Here is a 22,031-nt window from a genome sequence, read left to right as displayed (position 1 = left end):
GACTTTTTGTGTAAGAGACAAAATTATTTTGTAACTGATGGTTTTGATGGTTAGAAAGAATAGGTTATAAAAAGAAGGGAATTAGGATGTAATCTTAGACAGGTTTGATTAGAATTGTATGAGTCATGTTCAGTGAGATGGGTGGCCATATTAATTAATTCAATAAACAAACAAACAAATAAGTAAAGGCAGGAGAAGGACAGGAAAGTCCCTAAAAGAGGGACCAAAAGACACAGATAAAGTTAGAATCCCCATCTGTGGCAGAGGGAAAGATCTGCTGTTGCTCATTTCCCTGATCTCTACCTTTCCATCTTTGATGGAGACCTCAAGGCAGAATTGCTAACCCAGGAAGATCAATTTGGCTTCTCTCCCTTCACCTAGGATATTCTTCCTGAAACCCTGATGCCTGCAACTTTGTGAGACAACCAGTTTGATCGTATATCCCTTTGCATTTTTAATGCCAGCAGGGGCTCCCACCTTCCAGCAAAGGCCTTACAGCTGAAAAGCTCAAGGGGATTGAATTATTCAAGGCAACCAAACTCAAAGCATGTTAAGTGTGTGTGTGTGTGTTGGGGGGTTTGCCTAAGCAGTATCTTGCCTTGCAGAATTTGAGGATCACCAGGAAGACCATGAAAAGAAGAAGCAGGGATCCCTTGTAAGTTGGGTGGGTGGGGGGTGGGGGAGGATATTCAACCAAAAATTAAGAGCTGCTGTGCAAGAGATTGGTTGGGTTGGGATGTTGGTTTATCCCCCTGAAGGGCACTAAAATAAAGAAGCATTTTAAGATCTAAACAAAGTGACACATAAGACGGAACTGAGTAGAAACAGAACATTGGAATGTGCTGTAATAATGAATTAAATATATTACTTAGAACTGCCTTTCTAAACAAGCTGCTGCTAATTCATGAGCATCCATCCAGTTAAGAGCATCATAACTAAATCTCATTGGAATTATGGGGTAATTTAATCAGAATGACTTAAATGTGCCATTCAGTTTCATGATGCTTTGCAGGAGTAACTTCACCTGTAATCTACACTGTATATAAACAATATAAATAATGAAACGCAGTGGGGCAGAGTTGGACACCAATAGCATCACCCCAAATTGATAATGAAATCCAAATTGATTCTAGCAGTTATGGTCCATCCCTCCCAAGACCAGAAAAAAGTACAAACAATGTTCCTTATTCCTACAAAAATAACACTGAATTTTAATTTTAAAAAAAGAGATCCTTGAAATATAGAACTGGTAGCGACTCCAGCTGCAGCAGGAAGCAAGGAAGGAGCAAACTCTTGTAATCTGTGCTGGTGTCCCAATATAAATTGATCTCCCCAGGGGGTTTCCATAAGGTGTGGTCCAAAAAGTCAAGATGGCGGCTGTGATGGTATGATCAAAGCTCTGCCTGGTTTTTACACCTGTCGTGCCTTGGCTGGAGCGAAGCAGGGTCAGACCTGGTTAATGCTTAGATGGGACACCACCACAAAATCTTACGGCTGTTGCAGCCAAAGTTGGAAGTTGAAACAATACCCAGAAATAGTAAGGAAGGGATGAACCGCGCTCCACATATTGGATTTTTGAAGCTATATTTCTCATTTAAAAAGTATTCACGAAGGGGGCAATGGGAGACAAACTGCTTGTTGGGAACATCACCCTTGGCATTTGAACATCTGACCTGCAGCCTGAACCACAGGCACAGCCAGGTTACCGTTTTCCCTAACTGATCTTGCTCTTCTTTTGGGGGCGGTGATGCCTTTCCCCCCAAGATTTAGATGACCCAGACTCTACCTGCCTTTCAGAAGGCTCTCAAGACCTGGCTTTTCCCCCAGACACTGGGCTAGGAGCTTTGTGCCTAACTGGGTATCTAAAAACAATTTTGAGGGGTTGGATAAAGTTGCCCCAGGGCAATAGATTTTATTTTATTGCAATGTTTTGGGATCATTACGTGCTATTTTTATTTGTCTGCAGTATGCGCTGCATGTCAGTTGGGTGGCTGTGGCTGTACGGATGGATTTAATAAAGGAGTAAAAGAAGTATTCAGCCTGCTGACGGATCCCTGTCTGGGAACGCTTGAGTTAAATAGAAATCGGTAGAGCTTAGATTCGGGATGGGGCAGGGCCGGGGAGCAATTCTCAGACGTTGCAGTGGATTCTGTGGCTGGAGCATCCCAGCATGTACCTGCAGGTGAATGGTTGATGAAATGGCACTGCGGACATAACTCTTAGCTCGTCCTCTTATAACTGGGCTGCGAATGCTAGCTTGCGTTGCCAAGTCAAATGATCAGGTTGTTCCAGCCAGCAGCACTTCCTAACATCAGGAAGACAAGTGGTCTGGGGACCTGGAGCCCCCCCCCGCCCCCCACAACACACACACAACTGCTGCCTATCTCATCAGGGCGTGATTCCGTGTCTTTCGCTGTGCTGGATCCTGGCTGTAGGGCGGAGCGTTGCCGTAAGAATGGGTTCTGTTGCAGTAGCTGCTGCATTATGGACACGGGCGTGACGGACGGGCCCAGCTGACGTCCTGCTGCAGCGCAAATGAATTCTGCCATGCAGATGCCTTGCCCTGACGCTGTTGTTGCATTTGGCTCCAGACATCAGACTGCAGACTTTTCACTACGGAGTGCTGCAGTGGCGGGAGGGGGAAGACACCCACTCCCGGCTGGGTTTTGACCCAGTTGTTCGGAATCGACTTAGCCCAGCCCAGCTACCCTCATGGCACTAATCTTGAGCCAGCTGTGGGACAGGGGTGGACATTTGCTTTTCCACCAGCCCTCTCTGTTTGCATTCCACATAGGATGAATGTAGTCCAGCCTTTATGCAAAAGTCTGACATTTACTTGATATTAGAGCAATTTGGGAGATGTTCTTTAGATACAAGCGAGCGTTTCCTATCCTCTGTATTTCTGAACAAATCTTGTACGTCAAATATGATGAATGTCTGTGAGCGTTCCTCAATCGCTAACATTTCCTCGGTGATACAAATAGTTGAGTCACATGTTGCTCCTTAATCACTCAGTATTCTTTTAGCCCTCTACATCTGCTCAGGGGCACACCATCTAACAAGGGCTCCTGCTGAATTCTAGTTTCCAGGAGGGGGAGAGGGGGACTAACAAGTAGCTTTGTCCAACACAAAGCCAAGGTTTGTTTAAGCAAGGTGGTTTGTTGAATAAACCACAATGTGACTGGCTCGTGCTGAGCCATAAGCCACGTCTTTCTTAGGCTGTTTCATTTTGTTTCAATGCTTTGTCTTGTGAGTCACCGAGAGTCCCAAGAGGGTAGCAGCACACAAATTTGAGAGAGAGAGAATGGTTGGCAAACCACAGTGGTTAAACAACCCGCCTTATGTCTTAACACAAAAAATGAACCCTGGTCTACTGTACAGCTGACCTGAAAGGTGCCCCCCTCTCAACAGAGGAGGCATTTCAACAGGAAAGTTTGCCTCTCTTTGGCCAAGAGTAGAGATCTACTGCAAATGCTCCGTTTCGTTTCTCAGATTATTCCATTCCAGCCTTTCCCTTCCTGGTGTCCAGCTGTTATGGAATCTGGCCCATCTAGAAGGCACCCAGACAGGCAAGCCTGCTCCATCCCATTTGATCTCCTATTGCATTTCCCTCCCACCCATGCCTCCTCCATCAGCGTCCACCGAGCAAGTTTTCTTCTCATTGGGCTATGTGGGGATTGTTGGAATTATCAGGGGTCAACTCAGCATTGTCTCATAAGCATAGTAAGAGGGCTTATCTGATAGGCGTGTCTCTATTGTGCGTGTGGGAAGTCACATGGGTCACCTGATTTCCTCTTCCTCCTTTTCCTTGAGTCTGGGAGATTCACAGTCTCCATCTTTTACTTTGTGGGCAGACATGCAGGCAGGAGGGCTGCATGATGCAGGCCTCGTTCTCTAACATCTCGCTTGCACACAGGCTTTCCATTCCACATAGAAAGTGTCTACAAAGAATCAGCGATGAAGTGCCTTTCTACTATGAACCTGCCTGCATCCAGATCTGCTGAATAAAGCAAGCTATCTCTACTTTTCTTAATCTCACTGCTGTGTGAAGACTGAACTTATTTCTGAACATAATTAAGCTTGATGTGCAAGTTCGTTTGTTTTTTGGTCCACGCTTCTACTCTGCAAGATTGCTGTTAGCTGCTTGGAGTTCTTTTATTAACCTTTAAAAACTCCATCAGGGATGCCCCCATTGTGGTCCTTTTCGGAACCTGACAATGGGAATTGTAGTCCAGTGTAGCTGGAAGATGCCAAATTCAGCGAGCTGGCTGAAGCCACAAGCTCTTTCTTCATCTTTAATGTGCCAAACAATTTGGAGAACTGGCTGTGCACCTCGTATGAGTCACTGCTGTGGGTTTGTTTTTTTCCATATGAAGGTGGGCAAGTGGTGGGTGCAGGCCTCCTGTTGTAATTCAGCAGAGCAAGGCATTGCTATTTTCAAAGGGTGGGGAGAACTGGAGGGCGACATTGGCAGCTTATATTGGAGGAGGAGAGCCGGGTTAATCTACGGCAGCCAAACATCGGAAGTACAAGTTTGGTAGCACTTTTTTGGACTAACATATCAGCCAAAAATCAGAAGTTCCTCACAAAAGCTCCTGCCTTTTAATGAAATGTGTTAGTCCAAAAAAGTGCTACCAGATTGGCAGCTGCTTGTAAACCACACCGTCCAACTCCATCTTGTCAACATTGACTTACAGCTGTTGTCCCAAATTTCAGCCTGGCATGTCTTCAGCTCTTTTCGGAAGCTGAGACCATTTCCATGCCAAGCCACGGAATGTTGGCCTTTGCTTTCAAAACAAAATAACCAAGAGAACTTCTATCCAATCTGGGCCCACCACTGTTGCTATTGGGCAATGATGACAATGACCAATGCAGGCTGAGGGTCATGGGGCTTGTAGTGTTGCCTCTCTGAAGATTGTTGGGTTGGGGGAAAGCTGCAGTAGGCATCGCAACATGGGGGTGGGCTGAAAATGCTCACAGGGAAGCCTTAGAAAGCCTGTCTATTGAACAACCACCGAAAAAGCAGCTTGGAGTTTCATCACTTGCATCTGGAATGCTATGGTCTCTATATGCTGCTGTGTGCCCCCCATCTCCAAACTTCGGGGCTCACCTCCCACGGATTTCTGGCAGCTTCAGGTTGCAGCCGGTCATGAGCCAATTCCTGGCTTGGCCCTGCAAAGCTGGCACAATGCAGGCCTTCTCAGCATTCGCCAGATGGAGAGGCCTTCCCACCGCCACTAAAACAACAGCTTCCTGTGAAATTCTTGGATGGCAAAAGAACCGTCAGAATATTGAGATGGAAATGAAGGCAAATGCCCAGAAGCGATTGAGCTGCTTCACTGCTGGGAACAGGAGGTGCTGTCTGCTCATCCGAGTTCCTCTAGGATGGGGAAACGTGGAGTATTATCCATTCATTGCAATTCCATTGCGGAGGCCAAGCCATCAACTCTCAGAGGCCACTTGGCTGTTGAAATTCAGTGGGCTTGCTCTGGTGTAAAACTCTGTGGCTCCTAGATGATCTTGTCAATATTCGGCATGGTGCACTTAGATAATGTTTGGTTCTGCACTTAATTTTTATCTGATGGGGAAGAAGGGTCTTGGATGGGCCTTTAGCTAAAATCACACTTCAAATTTGCAATGAGTAGATTCATGGCAGGAAGTTAATCTGTTACAATATGTTCCCAAGAGTTATTTCAGGGTTTTGGACATGGTAGGAGGACAGCGATGTTAGTTTATAGCAGAGTTGCTCAACCTTGGCAACTTGAAGATGCATGGATTTCAACTCCCAGAATCCCATGCTGGCTGGGGGATTCTGGGAGTTGAAGTCCACCCATCTTCAAGTTGCCAAAGTTGAGAATTGGTTGGTCTATAGTAGCAACCAGTTAGGAGTCTGGGAGCACCTTTCCTAACTCAGACATTTTATTAAAAGGCTTAAGCTTTTGTGAGTTGCATAGAGCAGCCACATTCTAGCCAGTTCTTGACTCAGCGCATCTGGTGAAGTGAGCCCCGGCTCACAAAAGCTGATGCCTTTTAATAAAATGTCTGAGTCGGAAAAAGTGCTCCCAGACTCCTCTGGATTTTAAGTATTTGGGGTTTTCTCTGCTGGGGTGCAGACTTAACAGACAAAGAATGATGGAGAAGCATAGGATACGCTAGCAATTTTTGTGCAGACTCAGCTCAACCCCAGGGAACAAAACACAACTGCGGTGTTTATACAGCCTGCTATGCCCAAAGAAATGAACCATGGTATGGTTTAATGAGATGGCTCAGTTCACACAACCTACAAAGCCAATCAGTGATTTCAGAAGGCAAATCAATGATCCGAGAAGGCACAGCAGGTCACAGATGGCAATTTTAATATAGGTATTCCTTCTCTTTCAAAATACACATTTTTCTAGTCACAAACCAGAATCAACACTCATTGTAACATCGTGTTCTCTGTGAGTGAGTGGGTGGGAGGATAGGCTCATATGCATGAATTGTCTAGACTGGCACAATTAGAAGAGAATGATTTCCCTAATTCCAGAGATGCTCTTAATGTAATTTTAATTTATGGTACATAATACATCTTGTATGTTCTGTCTATCTGTGTATGGTAGATGTATGTATGAATGTATAGGCAGAATTGTATAAATAGATGAAGTACCTCTGTGTATATAATATATATTAATGTATAGACAGTTGTTCTCCCGCTATCTTGGGATTCTCTTATGTTTTTATTTTTGTTGTTATTTATGTTTGATGTTTTTTATATTGTGACATGGTTTTGTTATTCTGCTTGTAAGCCGCCCAGAGTCACTTTTTGTGAGATGGATGGCTACTGTATGTAAATTTGCCAAATCAATCAATCAATAAACAAACAAAATATATGTTTATATTTTTATGTTTATATAAACATATATATGTTTATATATTTTGTCCATCCACATATGGTAGATGAGAGGTAGATTTGGTCTTGTGGTTAAGGCAGCGGGCTAGAAACCAGGAGACTGTGAGTTCTAATCCTGCCTTAGGCATGAAAGCCGGCTGGGTGACCTTAAGCCAGTCACTCTCTCTCAGCCCATGATGTCATGCTCAGGTGACAAGCTGGTCAGTCAATTCCTGTTGCAACCAATGGATCAACATTCAGTCCGTATAGGCAGAATTGCAATGTTTCTCAACCTTGGCCACTTTAAGATGTGTGGACTTCAACTCCCAGAATTCCCCAGCCAGCATGGAATTCTGGGAGTTGAAGTCAGCACATCTTAAGGTTGCCAAGGCTGAGAAACATTGGAGTAGAGGAAAGTACATCTCCATATGTAAGCATAGGTAGAATTTTTATACCTATACAAAACTTTAATCAAGCAATGCGGATCCCATCCTTTTAGATCCCCCTCAATTGGGAGAAGCTGTAATGAAGCTTCCTCTTTCCAGAATGGCTTTCTTTTGACATCAGGGCCATCTGGTACCCCAACTGCCGGAGATTCTTCCCTGGTGTCCTAATCATCTTTGTCCAGCTGTGTGCCAGGAGATCGGCAACCATAAGCTAGGGTCGTCTTTGCTGCTCTAGAATCCAGGGTTGCCTGTCGTCTGCCTTGTTTGGTTGTTATGATAGAGCCAGTTTGGGGTCGAGGTTAAGGCACCAGGCTGGAAACCAGGAGATGGTGAGTTCTAGTCCTGCCTTGGGCATGAAGCCAGCTGGGGGACCTGGCGCCAGTCCCTCTCTCTCAGCCCTAGGACGGAGGCAATGGCAAACCACTTCCAAAAAACCTTGCCAAGAAAATGGCAGGGACTTGTCCAGGCAGTCTTTGAGAATTGGACATGATTGGATTAAAAAAAAATTGCAATTAGTGCGAGTTCAGATACTGCAAAATTCGATTTAGTGCAATTGATAAATTGATGCCAGGTTGCATTTAATGCAAGCCCAAATTCAGTAAGTGCAAGGTTAGCGCGCACACAGTTTTAGACACTAACCATCTTTTGTGCAAAATGGAGAAAGGGAAGCTTCCATTCGAGGAAAGCTCAAAAAAAGAAGAGGCTCATTTTGAAGAACTCCAGCAGAATACAGGAGATAGGAGGTACGCTTTGGATATGGGGTTGTCCTCTTTCATATAGTATTTCATTAATAAGCATATACAAATTGATGTTTAAACATTTTAATTGCCTATTTCTGTCGAGTTGGCACCAGTTACCCTATTTCCCATAGAACAGTCACTTTAAATAGTGTGAATTCGAATAATGCAACGGTTTTGTGGGATTCCATAATGCCACTAATCGAGAGCGACCTGTACAACTAAATCTTTAAATCTAACTAAATAATATAAATAAATATAAATAACTAAATCTATAAATATAACTAAGACAGCTATTTATGCGGGAAAGTGATCCCCATATGCCTTGACATAACTGAAGGATCAGCCAAAACTGCTTGTAATCAAAGCCAGGGTTTATGTACTTTCTATCACGCTTCTCACTCTGTGCCTCTTTACAGGTAGTCCTCACTTAATGACCATTTGTTTAGTGATGGTTCGGACTTACAACTGGCCCTCACATGTACGACTGTCGCAGGCACGTGACCACAATTTGGGCGCTTGGCAACCAGTTCGCATTTATGACTGTTGTAGCATCCTGTGGTCACATGATCACCATTTTCAGCCTTCCTGGCCAGGTTCTGGCAAGCAAAATCAATGGGGAACCACATGATTTGCTTAATGACCACGTGGTTCGCTTAATGGCCACTGCAAAAAAAAGTCTTAAAATCAGGATGGATTCACTTCATGACTGTTTTGCTTAGCAACCAAAATTCCAACCCCAATTCTGGTCGTTAAGCAAGGACTGCCTGTACTTTATTGTTGATCCCTGCCTTGAAAACCCTTTTTGGAAGGAAGGGAGGGAGGGAGGGAGGGAGGCATTTCCAATTAATAATACCCATTCTTGCTCATAATTTCTGCTTGGGTGCACAAAACAAATTCGACAGGAAGGAAATTCTGTGCCATAATAAGGGGTTACTTTCTAAAGCGTCCCAAGCCTCTTCATGTAGTTGGGGCGCTTACAGAAGCCTTATCTCCACACCCTCTCCTTTACAACATCTTACTTCCCCTTCCTCTCCAATTAATCTAACCCGAAACGCAAAAGAGTTGAGCAGTCTGTCCGGGAATCACACGCCCACACGCCTCTACTACCACTCCCAGCGTGCCCGGCGGTAAATCGGCCGTGGTCGCGGACGGAGGGAGCGGCGCAGGGCATGCCGGGAGCTGTGGTCCCTCCCTCTCTATGTATTGGTCTCTGAAAGCGAGAGGAAGCGTTCCGAGAGCTTCTCCCCGCCCCTCTCTCCTGAGTGGTCGCGTCTCCTGGACGAGGCGGGCAGAGCGGGGAGACGGGGGCAAATGGGAGAGGCGGAGGGAGGATTGGCGCGGCGGGGAGCGAGTGGCGCGGCGGCGGCGCTGTCGCTGGGCGAGCGGGAGGCCTGGCTGGCTCGCGGCGGAGCGCAGTTTCCGAGGAGCGGCGGCGGCGCTGACGGGGCGGCCGAGCCCGGGGCGGCCGGCCTCAGCGGCCCGAGGGAGGTGAGTCCGGGCGGACGACGACGCTGCCCTGCCCGGCCCGCGCGCTCGCCCCGAAGTCGGTCCTGGGCGGGGGTCCCACCGCTCCCCGTCCCGCCTCCTGAAGCAGACCTCTTCCAACCTGCGCGCCCCCGACACGTGTCGGGGCCGCTTCACACGTGCGGGCCGCCCTGTCTCCCTGGCGGGGGCGTGATTGAGCTCCTTTTGCCGGCCTTGGAGGCGAGGGCGGCTGGCTGGACCGTGGAGGGGGCTGGAGCGGGGGAATTGCCTCATCCCCGGGCGGAAGGCATGGCGTGCCGCCCCGTCTCCCCCTCCTCTTGAGTTACTCTTTATTGTTATTTAACATTTCTATCCCACCCTTACTCTGGCAGCTCAAGACAGTGTCCGGGGTGGGGTCTCCCCTGTATTACTATCACTAGCGTTATTGGCATTTCTATCCCACCCTTACTTTGGAAGCTCAAAACAATGGGGGGGGGCTTAATAATAATAATATTAATATAATATTATTATCATCATCATCATTATTGGTATTTCTCTTTCATTCTGGAAGATCAAGACAGTGTCAAGCAGGAGGTATCCCTATTATTATTATTATTATTGGCGTTTCTCTCCCACCTTTAGCCTGGGAACTCAAGACAGTGGGGGGTCTCGCCTTTTTATCCCACTCTTAACATCCCTGTTAGGTAGGATCAGCTGAGAGAGAGAGAGAGTCAGTCCCTGGCCAAAATTCACCCACTCGGTTTCTCGAGGGGGGGCCTTCCTCTGGATCTCTAATGCCTTAACCACCATCTCTCCTTCTGCTTCCCTCCATCAGCCCAGATCCAAGCGAGCAATATGCTGCTTTTATGGTGCCATGCAATCAAAACTTGCCGTTTGTATAAGGAAGGAATGGGGGGGGGGTGAGGCAGAAAACCGGGACCAAGCATGTGGGGGAGTCAAAAAGAAGCAAGGGCTGCTGTGGGTTGGGGACCTGGGGGTGTGCATTGTTTGGAGGTGCACATCCCAGGCGGATGTTTGTTTGCATCTCAACAGAGTCCATTTAAACAGTCCAAACCAACCTTGTTTGCAAACCGCCCAGAGTCGTTGCATACGAGATGGGCGGTAAAGAAATAGGATAAATAAATAAAATATTGTGGTTTGACCTAGCATCGCATCCAAATCAGGGCTGGACTGCGTATGAACTACGTCCTGTGTTTCTGTTTACAGCATTTGCCTGCAATAGAAATAAAATTGAACAGACGTATGGGTTTTAATGAAGTCAGTGTATTTGTGAAACGGGGGTCCTTTTCTTGTCCCTTCAGCCCCCAAGTGCAAGGGGGCACCTAATGCTTCTGGCTTATTTTGCAAGAAGCTGGTAAAGATGCCACAAGATGAACTGCTTTGAGCATTTAAAAGCGACAAATGAACGTTAAGTAATATAATTACTGTAGATTACACATCTTCGAGCTTTGCTTTTTTTTTTCCCTGTATGTTTGCATCTAAACTCCTTTAACGCAATGGAATCTAATTTTTTGGAATGATCTCCTTTCCACAGACACTAAACCAGCTTGGGTTGTCTTCCGTGTACGTAACTGAATCTTTTGTCAGCTGTCACTTTTAATGCGAGGTTTAATTTCCGTTCATATTAGACCTGAATCTTGACCTTTCTCATAAATAAACCTAATGAAATTGAAGGAAGAGGCCCCCATTTCTTCTCCATAGGTGGTTAAAGGGAACAAATAGTTAACTAACTTGAAGCTACTATCTCTTTCTATGACTCCCTTAGGCCCTCTTCCTTCATTGTCCCATTTATTTTCCCCCTCTTCTCCATTCCTGTCTAATGTCTAATATCCTGCTTCATTTGTTGTGACACTTTTCTCCTTACACTCTTTTCCAGCCACTGTGGCTTTACACCTTTGTGTTCATACCTCATCTTTATCCTTGTCCTTTTCTGGACTTCTCCCTCACGGGGTTCACAACCTTCTGTTCCTTGTTAATTAATCTTCAGCCACCTCCTCTTTCTGTAATTGCAACGGTTGACATGATTTATTAGCTCACAATTCTGGGGAAGCAAAGAAAAACAATTTGCTCTTTTTTTTTTTTACTGCAATTTAACTGTCATTTATAAATACAAAAGAGAGAGAGAGATGCTGACATTTTAGTTTATTATTGGTTCCTTCTTGAATAGCCATTTCTTTTGAAGCATCTTGATCCAACTGCAGTTATCCTTGGAAAAGATTAGGAAGGATGGAAAATAGTAACATCCCTTAAAGAAAAAGTAGGTAGAGTAAGGGAATTATCAGTGCAGTAGAAATACCCATATTGCAGGTACCATATTAATTTTAATTATACTTCATTGATCTGGAAAGTCACCTGATTTCTCTTACAGGATTCTCAAAAGAAGTTGGGCATGTAGACTAGGAAAATAATCCAGGGAAAGTGTAAGAAGTCTGAAATCTATTTGTGCTTTTGTGTAAATGATTTGTGGTTGGCCTTCGCTTACAATATCCAGTAAATTGATCTAGGAACAGTCTCTTCCTTCACAAGAGGGTAGCTGTATGTATATCAGATAGATTTCATTTGATCAGAAGACCCTTTTTTTCTTGCTAAATAAGCTTGTCACTAAAGTGGCAATGAATGGATCTTTTCCTCCCTTATTTGGTATGTATATCTGGAAGAGTTAATGGTCCAGCTATTGTTAATATCCTTTTTGGTAGCTTAGAGAATTTTTTAAAGCTGCTTGTCTTTCACAACTTTTGAGCAAAGTAAGTAGGTCATCTTTCCTTTCTCTTTTTCAGAATTCTGGCATATTTTGACAGCGGGTCATTCACAAAAGATGAAGAGGCTGTTGTGAGAAGAAGCCTTTTTTGAGTTGAGTCTGCTTTGGGGAAGACGGACTCGCACGAATTCTCTCCAGATTACCACTGCAAGTTTGGGGTCTCCTGCATCTTTCAGTCTGGCTGTGTGCTCAGTATGCGAATTGTGCGTCTTCACTAATGAGAGGGAGAATGGGAACCCAGGGCAGCCCTGTTAAAAGCTATGATTATCTGCTGAAGTTCCTGTTGGTTGGTGACAGTGATGTGGGCAAAGGAGAAATCCTTGAAAGTCTTCAAGATGGGGCATCGGAATCGCCGTATGCCTACAGCAACGGTAAGCGTTTTGTGTACGAAAAGCACAGCTAAGATTCAGAGGTGCACATGCTCAGGACAGCTGGATTAGCTCAATTCTATCTCATTTCTGATTTGGGGTACAAGAAATGCAGAGCTAAATCTGGCTTCCTTCTGCACCAATAACCCTTTTTTTTTTTTAAATGAAAAGCTGGAGAGATCATTAACAGTTGTGCCAGAAGACTGTAATTAAGAGCCAAGACACAGCACCATACTTTCCCCTGTGTCTTTCCATGGTAGTTAAAATGCAGTGCTGTCTGGTCGGGCTATGCCCTGTTGTGTTTTTGCAAGCTGTCATAGCTCTAGCCATTTAAAATTCTGTATAACAGCTGTAGGAGCCTTGACAGAGAATGTCAATTCTTGCACCAGCTTTGGATTGAATGTTTGGCATCTGACACTTTGTTTACACTGATAGCAAAGTTAGTGAGGCTCAAGCTGAATATAAGAGAAGCAGACCTGTTTGTTTATGACTATTGAAGCATCAGGAGCTGATTCTCATATTCTTCACTTAGCGTATCAAAATTTTTCTTCTCTTCCTTCACTCCCAGCTAGGCAGCAAAAATGCCATATTCTTGACATGCGTATGGATCCTGCACTCTAAAAATATGCATTCCATACTATAAATTAGGGGGAGTAAAATTATGTTTAAATAATTTTGGGATACAGAAGTATTTGCTTAGTGTGCTTCAGACAGGCAGTTTGATTTGGTTGTCTCAGCCTTAGGCTGTCAGATTTTCCCATGGAATTTAGATGCTCTAGGGAAAAAAAACTTGCTTGAAAATATGAAAATACAGAGATAGTGTGAGTTTTCCTGCTTGTTCATTTGTTACTCTTAGTGGTGAAAAATCAGGAGGAGCCTGGTAGCACTTTTTCTGACTAATAAATTTTATTAAAAGGCATAAGCTTCCATCCGCTGCAGCTCACTTCAGATGTGTGGAATGTCTGTCAGTAGCTTCAAGTCACATTGGCTGTATTTTGCCTGCAAGATTGGTGGAACCTTGCATCTGCATGCTAGTAGCTGAGAAGGAAGTTTTCTCCTGTGCCCTGCACTGGAGTTTCTGAAAGGCAGGTTGTTAGTCACTGTGGGAGCCAAACAAGGTACTGAACTAGATAGCCTGGTTTGGGGTATTTCTTAAGTTGTTTACAGTTAAGCCTTTACAGTATTTGTGAGCAGGGATGATGGATTATGAACAAATAACCTGGAAGTGAAATATTTAATTTTCTCCTGAGCTAAGCTTAACAAACTGTAATGCTGTCTCCAAACCGCAAAATTAAAACATTATGCTGAGGCTCTTTTGCAAAACCTGGAAACTACTAAACACATCCTAGTTCCCATTTTAAACAGATGTGCTAGTGTGCCATCTCTTTGTCCTTTTGAAGACAGCTCCCTTCCAGTGTGAAATTGCTATAATCCCAGGATAATTCCAACGGTTGTTTTGGAAGAATTAGCTGGGGCTACTGCATATACTGATGCCATACTTTTTCAAAAAACAGCATAACCTTAGTTTTCACAGGTATCTCTTGCCATGTTACTATGTAGTCTCAGTCTCCTGCAGAAACAGTAGAAATTATAGCAACAACTCATGAAATTTCTCTTTTAAACCTTGCCTTATTAGATAGGCAAGTAAAACAAATCTTAAAAGCTTAGTTATTTTTTCCGGCCTGTTCAGGAGATTTACTTGCCAGGAGAGTGAAGAATAAATTCTAATAATTCCTTTGATTTTTTTTTCTGTACTTCTGCATGAGTTTAGTGGTTAGAGCTGAAGTAGAAAGCAAGTTTTTTTGCATTTCAGGATTAGTCCAGAGTAGTCCACTAGGGAAGATGGAAGCTCCTAAGAAGAACTGGAATGATTATGCTTCACACAGAATTGATCTTTGATCTCTATTGATGCGGCCATGGGGTATAATGAGGAACTGACCTAGCATATTAAAGTGGTGCTCAGTTTCCTTAGCAAGCTTTGTGTGATCTTTCAACAACTCACATTGCAGTGGTTTTTTTTCCTCCCTTGGCTTTGAGCCATTGCTCTGTTGCAAGTATCAGTAAGGAAGAAAATTTGCAATCCTTGACTTGCATCACTTAGCTCTAGAACATGTCCATTAATGATTGTATTTCAAGGAGGGCTGAAAAGTAGCATTTGAGTTAAACTGCCTGGTCCATTGTAGCTTATCCGGATTAAACATTCACAGGACATGTTGAAAGATTTATCAGAAGACTCATTTCAGAACAGCTAGCCCATCCTCAAATTGTATGCATTCTGCAGGACCCTTGCAAGCCTTCATCTGGAATCCAGTTGTCTGTAGTAGAGGGCAGCATGATGTGTCATGAATCCAACCCTCTCACTGAAATGCGGGCAACTGCAGTAAATCATATCCAGTTTGTTTCTTTTGGATTAACTCTCTGCTTTGTGTGCATACTGAAGACATGAGTCATGTGAAAGCCTTCCCTGATCTCTGGATTGTTGGATACCAGGTAGGAATGACAGTACAACCACCGAAAAGCATTTGAAGGGAATTTACTCACAGCTAGGATCATAATAAGTCATGCTTCCCCCATGCGCAGGCTTCAGAATATTTCTCTCTTTATTTGCATTAGTGGCGAAAGCTGCTGTTGCTTGTGAAAAATTGCTGCTAGGAATGCAGAAAGGTACTTTGCATTGTTCCCCATAAAACTGCATAGAAGGGTCCATGAAATCATGAGGAATTGAGTTTGGTTTGAGACATCCTCCGTCTCCCCCTTGCCCCCAATCTTTCTGCAGCTGCATAAGAGACTTTGCATTCAATTAGAAAGTCTGCCATTGAAATAGAATTCCTCCAAATCAGAGTTGTTAAAAGCATGACTAGGTATGACTTTCTTCAGTTGTACCTATACTTATGGATATGCACAATTTGTTTTAATTTTCAGAATAAATGTGAATATACTAGAGAAGCGTCTCACAGATTCTTTGAGACACGCAAATTTTCATAAGTTGAATGCAGATGGGAGTGCAGCAAAAATAGAGCTTTCAAATCTTTAGGCCTCTGCAAATATCAAAAAGACCATTTGTATTAAACATTGGCAAAACCAGGCTGTTACTGTATCTTACCTGAGTGTTTACAGATATGTTGCACTTTGTAATTGCAGATAATAGCTTCAGGGGCCACACGTTTACAAGCTAGCAGCCATTAAGATTATCGCCAGGAGATAAAAGCTGTGATTCGAACTAACTGCTGCAAAAACAAATGGGTTATGTGCATGCTAGGGGTGTGCTGGCATGGGCAAACTTGAGGCAGAAGAAAGCCACACTTTTTTCCCCCTGCGGGCTCATATTTTCCCAGTGGAAAAAATGGGAGGACTAGGAAAATTCCAGTGGAATTGTTTCTCTTTAGACACAAGTGAAACGCTTTTTACAGTTAATACGCAAAAGTCTGCAGTACAGTGATTTCGGAGGACGCTGCCGGCCTGCGTGGCTGTCATAGTCAAGAAGCATTTCATCCCTAAGAGGAGCCTGCAGATTTAATGAGCAGAACATACACGACCTTTGCTGCTTGCGTTTACAGTCACATCTGCCATTTCCATTTGATCTTTTCCTACTTCATAAGGGACAAGTTTGAAGCATTTGCTCTGATTTGGGCTGTCTTCAGGTTTGCTGGCAGTAATATACTTTTAGGCTGCAGTATTACATCTGAGAATGAATTAAATTTGAATAATAAATAAATAAATTCTACTGTTGGAGGAAATATACAGAGGATTGTTCTATGAATATCATGAATGAATGAATCAGTGAAATTCTGTTACCTAAAGTTATAGATGATGTATTTTATAATAGGATAGTTAGATAAGCTTTGGTTTTGATAAAGTGTTACACTTAAAAAAAAATTAAATTCAGTATTCTATTTCCCCTGAAACCTTTTCCTGTGGCTCCAGCAAGCCTACCCGACATGGCCTACGATTAGATTACATAGGAATTTTCAAAATGTCATGTTTCAATACATGTGACCAGTTCTGGTGCTGGTATTTGATATTAATATTCTCACAGATGCCTATCAGACCTTATAACACGATGCTTAAATTAAAGCTCTTGTTCAGAGCAGTATATATTAAAAAACAAAAACAAAACTCTGGAAGTCCTCAGCAAAATCCAATGAAACCATCCAATATTCTGGAATGCCGGCGTAAATAAAAAGAAAAGTCTTTTGATATCTGGGAGATATCAAAGCTGGTACCATGTGAGTTTCTCTGAGAAGGAAGTTGTATATCACATCACAACAGAGAGCGCTCCCATTCTTATACCTATGAGCTTAATTTAAGTAGGGACTTGGGATGAGGAAGAAGAGATTTGGCAGGTTAATACAAAAGAATACCCTCCTTCAAACAGCCAGATCCAAAGTTATTTAAGGGCTTAATTAAGATGCAAGGCTGGCACCACAGTTGTCTTTAAAATAAATTTAGATTTTATCTATGTAAAAATCAGTGTTGGGAAAGAAAAGGAATCTACAGTTTTACTGATAGTCCAAACTTTTGCCTTATAATTCCTCTTTTGTCATTTTTTTAAAACAGCATCCTATATTGATAAGATAAATAGTAACTGAAAATCTTTTGGACACATCAACACGACTGGACTTTACGTCAAGGGAAACCTTTACCTTTACCTATGGCAGGGCAAAAGATTGTAAATTTTCTCCCTTATAGAGCTATAAAGTGACTCTAAGAAAGTTTCAGTAAAACATTATAAATCGTACCACTAAAATCATCCCTAAAAATAGAGCCATGAAGGTGATTTGTTCTCTTCTAACAGCAACTTCTTAAGGGAAATTAGGGGTGTGCGTTATAGGTGACTATACAGATGTTTTGGATTTGAAATACTTCTGTGTACCCCCAAGGAAAGGGTTGCTTACATTAGGTGACAGCATGTTGAGCTTGCCTGGGCTCAGAAGCCAAGCAGAGTCGTCGTTAGTTGGTATTTGGATAGGAGACCACCAGAAGATGTTCAGGATATGGGCTGACTGGTAAAGCTTCAGTATGATAGACCTAACTTTTAGGTTTTTCTAACTTTCAGCCCAGGTTTGTAGTTCTAGTTACTTGTGTTTAACAAGCTGTCATTAGTCGAGATAAAAGTTCTCCCTTTTTTCTGAATATAGATGTTTCCTTGGCACGTTAAACAGGTTGTTTAAAGCAAGATAACCACATTCGTTTAATATGCAGTAATTAGAACTGAAATGGTCATGTTCGGGCATTATAATCAAATACATAATTCCACCTCAGTTTTTGCATCAATGAGAATATGAAAATCTATACACCTCCCTGGCAGAATGCCCTAACAAATGCCTTACACAGCACCAGATTTGTGCAAGATGCGTTTTTCTTTCTCTTTGTACTGGCACAGATGAGAATCACTGGAGAATCGGTAACCCAGCAATTTGTCTCGTTTCGGTTTGGGCTGTCTTGTAACTCTTTCCCAACCTTACCTCTGTGTGTTCCTGATAGCCACTGTTCGCTGTAAAAAATCAGTTTGGAACCGTATCAGCCTGCTGGGTTTCAAAAGCGGTTGGAAACAGATTCAGTCCAGTGCTAACATTTCTATGCACTTATGTACCGTTGGTATTTTGTTATCAAAATAGGAGTGTTATCACTGCCTGGGTGGAACTGTAACCAAAAGGAATGTAGGAAGTGGGCAGCTTGGTTTCCTTTAATTATGTTTAGCCTTTATGGAGGAATATGAGAGAATCCTTGCCATTTTGGATGGCATTTTCAGAAATCAAAGTATGCCATAGTAATATTTCTTGTGGTAACGAAGAAATGTTGTGCTCTGTGCAGCTTGCCTCCCTTCTTCTGTAACAAGTAGAAACAGAATTTGTGCAGAGTCAAGCACATATTTTTATTTACATTGTGGAATGCGTTGCTCTTAGAGCAGATTTTTGTGCAGAGGCTTTCTTTGATGCAGAGTTGCTGCTTAGAGCCCCTGAAACTCTTGGCTACAGACCCTCAAAGCTCCAGAAATGGTTGTAATTTTCAAGGTAACCAAAGGGGAAAGCGTTAAATAAGTGATCGAGGAATAATATTAACTACACGTATTCTTATTTCCATTCGAATGCAAAGGAAATAAAATCAGATTTATTTATTTCCCTGTTATTTCTTGGAATGAGGCTCCTGGCATGCCACTTAGAGACCAAGATATAACTGTTCAGCATGGAAGAAATTTAAAGCTGTTAGTTCCAACCATCCTGGTAGCAGGATTCCATAGATTTTTCAAATACACATCAGAATTGGAAGAAAAAATACACACCCAGATTAAGTTACTTGTTAAAAGAGGGAGGGAGGGAGGGAGAGAGAGAAGTTATTAATGCACATCAGAACTCCAGGAATTAAATAACCTGTTAATTAAATGGGTGCTAAGGACAGTTTTGAAAAGTGATTTTCAGTTGCTTGCTTAATCCAAATTGCTGTGCTTTTGTTGTGTGTTTTCAGCAACCACAACATAAGGCAGCAATTGGCAGTGCCTTGTCTCCAGCACTTTGGTATACTTCATTTGCAGCACCCTAACATGTAGTTATTTATTTGAATGGCTGAAGTCTCATGAAAATGTGACGTTCCAACCATTGCAACATTTGGGGCAAGAACGTCAAAATCTTGAGAGATTTGACCCTTAAAAAAAAAAAAGGATCACTAGGATCCACTTGCCACACTGCTGCTGACTACCATTAAAAGTTCCATTTATGAATCATCTCAGTGATGCTTCTGGTAGGCGCACAGCGGAGGGAATATACACAGAATACTTTTACAGCGGGATTGGCTGTCGGGCGGGTTGGGGCCCCATTTACAGGTTAAAGGTCCCTCAGTCTCGATAACTGAATTTCAGATATCCGAATAATTATTTTTGTCCTTAAGCCCTGGTGAAATGGGTGAAACAATATGGATAAAAAGCAGCTTTCAATGTATATATTGGCAGTTTCTGTGTTTGGTAAAATACTTGATTACGATCTTAGACCAGAATGCCACCAAAGGTTGCCCTCAAGTTTACCCACCTCTGATATCTTAGGCCTGTTTCACTCATAACAAGGCTAGGCTTTTTTTTTTAATCTAGTATATGAAACCTGAATTGCTTGATTCACCCAAAATGTTACTAAGTGCACGATGCTACATTAAAAAAGACAGCCAAACAAGCCACATTAGCGTTTAGCAGCGTTCTGTGTGAAAGCTGAGCCGTAGAAGAACAAGGACATTTTCCAGGCCTGGCAGCGTTGCCAGAGTCATTCTCACTTGCTCTTCCTAGCCTGGAATGAGATGATGATGGGACAGAAATAGCCTTCACTGTTCCGCTGGCTTTGAAATGCCAAAGTCATGGTGCATTTGAGACCTTCCCTACCATAGTCATCTAAAAATCTGCCCGCCATTGTAAATACTGTCAGAAAACTTCCTTTGTGGTTCTGTGATTGGCAGAGTTCTCTAAGGTATTTGAGCTCAAACCTTAAAGCTTCCTTTCAGTACTTTGAATTGGAAACTCTAAAAATGGATTCTTTTCTACGTTATTTCTTTGACTGATTACAAAATCACTCCATGTCGAAATTAAAATAAATCGTATCCTTGAAGACAACCAACGAAAGAGAATGAGCAAGAAATGTCTAAGAGGGAATGGAATGCTTTGTGGTCATTTGGCAAGTTTAATGGTTATTCACTGACTTTCAAACACTGCAATTTTGAGGGCTGCAATTTCAAGCTCTTTTATTCAAGATTGTAAATATCTACTGTCAAGTTCAGGTTTCCATAATTCTGCTTTCCCATGTGTCGGCTTTCTAATGGCCTTTGGTGACAAGTAGGTAATTCTGCCAGCAGAAGCAGTATAAACTCCTTTATATTGATGTGTTTTATGCTTCTCAAGTCCTCATTTTGTACGAGTAATCTATAGACCTACACTCTGTCACCACAAACTCTGTCCTCTATAGCATTTCTTTTTTCGGAGGAGGATCAGAAAGCATCCTGCATCAACCATGTAATGGGATATTTGGGGCAGGTGCCATTAAATGAAGAACTAATATTGAGGGAAGTCAAGTTACTGGACTTCCACGTATGACATAGAATGATTAGGGATGGAAAGATTAAGTGGACCTTGTGTTTGAGATATGAGTTGTGGGTACTGGGAGTGTAAATCATGCCCATTGCCTGGAGTAGAACTCCTATGGGGTATATAACTGCTGAATGAAGATTAAGAAGCCTCAGGGTTCATTATGTAAAGGCGCTTTCCAGATGGGACTATTTAACTCCTTCTTCCCCTGCAACCATGTGCTGGAGGGAAAGCTCAGTGCAATGAGAAACACTTCAGAGCTGTCTTCCCTATAATTCTACAGCTAGAAGGATGCCTGTCCCTTGAAACACTAAAGTTTTGGTTGAGCCATTCTCAAACTAAGAGGAGGGACTTCAGGTTTGGGTGAAGGTGGGAGAGATGTTGAGGTCCACCTTTTGTACTACAAAGGAGCATCAACTTCATTGTCATTTGTAATGGTGATAAAGACAAGGAGTATTTATGAGAACATGCAGTAAATGGTACATTTACTTCAATAGGGGGGTTTATGTAGAGTTGGGTTGCGCAGCAAAGAAGCGCAACCGTCCCAGACTCCACAGTTGCGTTCTTGAGAAATGACTGAAAAGTCCTGCAGCTGCTGTATTTTTTCACACTTCTGTGCTGTTTTCAAACCGCAGCTTCTTTGCATTATGTGTAAGAGATGATGCCCCACTGTTTTTGGCTTTAGTCATTGTTTCTACAATTAAAAAAGGGTTAAGATCATCTCCTTGAACACAGCTAAAGTTTGTTATACAGCCTGTAAAATTAGGCAGACTTTGATTGTCTGCCAGTGAACCCACTGTCAATTGTAATATTTTATCTTGCTTTGTTTTTGCTTTATTTTTATTTTTAATGTGTTTCTGTTCGCAATTCTGGTTAGTGACTGTAGTAAAAATTCTGTTCTAAGGATTAAGATCCTCTGATATTGGGAGGTACTTGAAACTCATCTTTCCTTGATAATATAATCATAGATACGTCTATGATATGTCTAATCACAGATGCACATGAATTTTTAGGTAGCTGCTCAGATAGCTTCATATAAATGTACTGTTTATTATTTTTGGGTCATGAGAAGCAGGTTCTTAAAAGCACTATCTTGCATTTGATTGGTTTGGTTGTGGATCATTGAGTGTACAAATGGATATTGAGAAAGATGTCACAACTGGCAGATAAGCTCTGTAGTGTGCCAGATAATGCCCAGAGCCCCAGCCTGAGGGCATTGGATCTATATGGGACAAATAAACTAAAAACTCTTGTGTGCATCTATCACTATATCAGCTCTCCACATGTTTTTGCTATTTTGCATGGGG

The 22,031-nt window shown here is 42.7% G+C and overlaps 1 protein-coding gene across 1 annotated transcript in view; it reads left to right on the top strand.

Moving 5' to 3' along the window:
- The first annotated feature begins 9,444 nt into the window (after positions 1-9,444).
- Positions 9,445-22,031, top strand: part of RAB40C (RAB40C, member RAS oncogene family) — a 37,986-nt gene continuing 25,399 nt past the window's right edge. Inside the window, exons 1-2 of the mRNA XM_063314854.1 lie at positions 9,445-9,542; positions 12,317-12,668. Coding sequence (XP_063170924.1) covers positions 12,515-12,668 — 154 coding nt within the window. The 5' untranslated portion in view covers positions 9,445-9,542; positions 12,317-12,514. The remainder of the gene's footprint in view (positions 9,543-12,316; positions 12,669-22,031) is intronic.

This window comes from Candoia aspera, chromosome 14, assembly GCF_035149785.1.
Source record: "Candoia aspera isolate rCanAsp1 chromosome 14, rCanAsp1.hap2, whole genome shotgun sequence".
NCBI classification, from domain to species: Eukaryota; Metazoa; Chordata; class Lepidosauria; order Squamata; family Boidae; genus Candoia; species Candoia aspera.
This window is presented reverse-complemented; position numbering and strand designations above follow the sequence as displayed.